The following is a 4,327-nucleotide window of genomic DNA, read 5'->3' as shown; positions in this document are numbered from 1 at the left end:
GTTCGGGTCCAGGCCCAGGCTCCGCCCCTTTCCCGCCCCCAGCTCCAGTTCCCGTTGCAGGCCGAGCTCTTTCCACCGGAGGCCCCGCCCCTGCCCTCAGCCCCGCCCCCGGTTCTGAGTCCTCGCCTCAGGCCTTGCTCTCGGTGTGAGACCACGCTCACCATCCGAGGCCCCGCCCCTGCCCCGCGTCCAGCTTTAATCCCAGACTGCGTTCAACGTCGAGGCCCCGCCCACTGCCTTAGGTCCTGTTCCCGTCCTTGGTTCCGCTCCCGGTGGCACTCGCCGCGAGGCCCCGCCTCCAGTTCCAGTCCCCGGCGTCCCTCGCCGCCGAGGCCCCGCCCACAGCGCCAGTCCCCGGCTGCGCTCACCGCGAGGGCCCGCCCCCAGGTCAGGTTCCGCCAAAGCCCCGCCCCCGCGGCCCGCCCCGCCCCCGCGGCCCGCCCCTCCGACGCCGGCGCGCCGCCCGGGAGGCCTGCTAGTTCACGGTGTGAAGGCCGTGGCCGCGCCGGGCCGGGGGGGGGTCGCGGCTCGAGTCCTCGCGTCCCCGCCGCCGTCCAGGTGTTTGTCCCGCTCCCGCGGGCGCGGCCGTTACGGGCGGCGCGGCCCCGGCGCGCGCGCGAATCTGCGTCTGCGAATCAGCGGGCGCAGGGCCTCGCGAGACCGGCGAGGCCTGGGTGGGCGGCTGGGCCTGGGCAGGCGGCGCGGGCGGCTCCGGCGGCGTGGGAGGCTTCGGGCCCGGCCCCCGCGGTCGCCGGCATGACGGGCCGCGTATGCCGCGGCTGCGGCGGCACGGACATCGAGCTGGACGCGGCGCGCGGGGACGCGGTGTGCACCGCCTGCGGCTCGGTGCTGGAAGACAACATCATCGTGTCTGAGGTGCAGTTTGTGGAGAGCAGTGGCGGCGGCTCCTCGGCCGTGGGCCAGTTCGTGTCCCTGGACGGTGAGTCCCGCGGGCGGGCGCTGCGCGGACTTCCTGGTGCGGCTCCGGGGGGCTGGAGGCGCTGACTGCGTGGCGGGGTACCGCCGGCTCGGGCGGGCGCGCGGTTCTGCGGGACCCCTGGGGCGCGCGTGGAGCAGACCAGCAGGCGCAGGGAAGGGCGAGGAGCGCCTGGACAGCTCGGAAGGCTCCTCACGCTGCCCTTCACTGTCGCTCTTCTGTGCCTGCAGCTTTGTTTTCAGCAGTGTGGGGTACTTAGAGTCCCATTGCTGCTGGCCTTGGCCTTGCCCTGGGCGGATGCCCTAGGGCCACTCAGGCTGCTGTAGGCGTGGGAGAGGACGTTTCAGGGATGAGCAGTATTGCGGGTGGGGGATGGACCCCAGCCTGTGAAAGAAACTGGACTGTGGCCTGTTTCAGGTGGTTGTAAATACAGCCACTAAAATGATTCCCGTGCAACTGTCTGTGTGAACATACGTTTTCATGTCTCTGGGGAACTTAGCTATATGTTTAACTCTGTAGGAAACTGTCATAAGCTGTTTTGTGATGTGGCTGTGCCATTATGCATTCTCACCAGTTGCCCCACATCTTCACCAGCACTTGGTGTTATTGATGTTTTTATTTTACTTGTTCTAACAGGTGTGTGGCATCTTATCATGGTAGTATTGTGTATTTCCCTGCTGGCTAGTGATGTTCAACCTCATTTACTGTGCTTATTTGCCATGCCCGAATCCTCTTTGTTGAAATGTGTGTTCAAGTCTTATTATTATCATTACTATTTTGAGATAGAGTTTCACTCTGTCGCCAGGCACCAGCCTAGGGTGCAGTGGCGCTATCTTTGTTCACTGCAACCTCCATCTCCCAGGTTCAAACAATTCTCCTGCCTCAGCCTCCAGAATAGCTGGGACTACAGGCACTCTCCATCACGCCCAGCTACTTTTTGTATTTTAGTGGAGACGGGGTTTCACCTTGTTGGCCAGGATGGTCTCGATCTCTTGACTTCATGATCTACCCACCTCCGCCTCCAAAAGTGCTGGGATTACAGGCGTCTTATTATTTTTTTAATCACGAGACAGGGTCTCACTCTGTGGCCCAGGCTGGTGTGCAGTGGTCCAGTCATGGCTCACTCCTAGGCTCAGGCAATTCTCCCATCTCAACCTCCTGAGTAGCTGGGACTACAGGTGCATGCCACCATGCCCTGATAATTTATTTTTATTTTTAGTAATGACGAGATCTCTATGTTGCCCACGCTGGTCTCAAACTCCTGGGCTCAAGTGATACTCCTGCCTTGGCCTCTCAAACTGTTGGGATTACAGGCGTGGGCCACGGCACCCTGGCTCTTATTTTTTATTTAGGTTGTTTTCTTATTGTTGAGTTTTGGGAGTTCTTTGTACATTCTAGTTACTCGGCTCACTGCAACCTCTGCCTCCCAGATTCAAGTGAGTCTCGTGCCTCAGCCTCCCAAGCAGCTGGGATTACAGGCATATACCACCTTGCTTGGCTAATTTTTGTATTTTTAGTAGAGACGGGGTTTCACCATGTTTGTCAGGCTGGTCTCGAAGTCCTGACCTCAAGTGATCTGCCCGCCTTGGCCTCCGAAAGTGTTGGGATTATAGGTGTGAGCCACCACGCCCGGCCTACATCTGTGGCCCATCTTGATTTAAGTTTTATATAAGGTGTGTTTTGTATGCTGAGGCCCATTGTTTATGTGGAGGTCCCGTTGTTTCAACACGGTTTTTGAAAGACTGCCCTTTGTCTACTGAAGGCCTTCGCTCCTTCGGTGGTGCTCACTGGGCCCCATCCGTTCAGGTTCGCCTCCAGGCCTTGTGTCCTGCCCTGTCGAGCAGATGCCGTTTCCTTTTTCAGCATCATGCTGTTGTCTACTATACATGCTATATTGCCCTGAAATCGGATATTGTGAGTTCCCCAAACTTTATTCCTCCTTTTCAAAGTTGTTATAGTTATTAATTTCCCTTTCCTTTTTAATTTTAGAGTAAGTTGTGTGTATCTACAGGTCACATACTCTTATCTGAAATGCTTGGGACCAGTAGTGTTTTGGAATTGGATTTTTCTGATTTTGGAATACCTGCATTACACTTCCTGGTTGAGCATCCCCAATCCAAAAATCTGAAATCTGAGACGTTCCAGTGAGCATTTTCTTTGAGCATCGTGTTAATGCTCTCAAAGTTTCGGGTTTTGGAGCATTTATAATCTCAGATTTTTGGATTTGGGATATTCAACCTGTACAAAAGTCCTCCTAGGGTTTTCATTTGAATCGCATTAAACCTCCTGATAAATTTAGGGAGATCTGACTTTTTTTCTCTGTTGAGTCTCGTAGTCCATGAACACAGTGTGTGTCTGCATTCATTTAGGTTTTCTTTGATATAGTCTATCAGTGTTGGATAGTTTTCAGCATACAGCTTCTGGAGATTTTTTTTTTTTTTTTTGAGATGGAGTCTTGCTCTTTCCCCCAGGCTGGAGTGCAGTGGTGCAATCTCGGCTCACTGCAACGTCTGCCTCCAAAGTGCAGGGATTACAGGTGTGAGCCACTGTGGCCTGCCACTTACTTGTTAGTTCTGTTAGTTCTGAGTTTTTCTTTCATTCTTTTTTTTTTTTAAGAGACAGAGTTTCGCTCATATTGCCCAGGCTGGAGTGCAATGGCCCGATCTCAGCTCACTGCAACCTCCAGCTCCCAGGTTCAGGCGATTCTCCTGCCTTAGCCTCCGGAGTAGCTAGGATTACAGGCATGTGCCACCATGCCTGGCTAATTTTGTATTTTTAGTAGAGTCGGGGTTTCTCCATGTTGGTCAGGCTGGTCTCAAACTTCTGACCTCAGGTGATCTGCCCGCCTCAGCCTCCCAAAGTGTTGGGATTCCAGGCGTGAGCCACTGCGCCCGGCCAGTTCTGAGTTTTTAATACACTCCTTGAGTGTTTTTTTGGTTTCTTTTTTAGACAGTGTCTCACTGTTGCCTAGACTGGAGTGGAGTGGTGTGATCCCAGCTCACTGCAGCCTGGAACTACTGGGTTCAAGAGGTCCTTCCACCTCAGCCTCCAGAGTAGCTAGGACTACAGGCATGTGCCACCATGCCCAGCTAATTAAAAACATTTTTTTTGATGGGGGAGACAGGGTCTAGGGTCTCATTCTGTCACCCTGGCTGGAATGCAGTTGTCACAGCTTACTGCAGTCTTAACCTCCTGGGCTCTAGTGATCCTCCCAGCTCAGCCTCCTGAGTTGCTGGGATTACAGGTGTGCACCACCATACCCAGCTAATTTTTGTATTTTTCTTATACAGTTGGGGTTTTGCCATGTTGCCCAGGCTGGTCTTGAACTCCTGGGTGCAAGTGATTCTCTCGCCTTGGTCTCTCAAATGACAGGCATGAGCCAACGCCAAT

At 54.7% G+C, this 4,327-nt stretch overlaps 1 protein-coding gene across 2 annotated transcripts in view; it reads left to right on the top strand.

The window, feature by feature from the left end:
• Positions 1-468: 468 nt before the first annotated feature.
• Positions 469-4,327, top strand: part of BRF1 (BRF1 RNA polymerase III transcription initiation factor subunit) — a 65,887-nt gene continuing 62,028 nt past the window's right edge. The window contains exon 1 of one of the 2 annotated variants that reach the window (XM_017505434.2): positions 469-940. In XM_017505434.2, coding sequence (XP_017360923.1) covers positions 757-940 — 184 coding nt within the window. In that variant the 5' untranslated portion in view covers positions 469-756. The remainder of the gene's footprint in view (positions 941-4,327) is intronic. The other variant, XM_017505435.2, reaches the window with a different exon arrangement.

This window comes from Cebus imitator, unplaced genomic scaffold (assembly GCF_001604975.1).
Source record: "Cebus imitator isolate Cc_AM_T3 unplaced genomic scaffold, Cebus_imitator-1.0 Scaffold338, whole genome shotgun sequence".
Taxonomy (NCBI): domain Eukaryota; kingdom Metazoa; phylum Chordata; class Mammalia; order Primates; family Cebidae; genus Cebus; species Cebus imitator.
The sequence above is the reverse complement of the archived record's forward strand: the minus strand, read 5'-3'. Positions and strand labels throughout refer to the sequence as shown.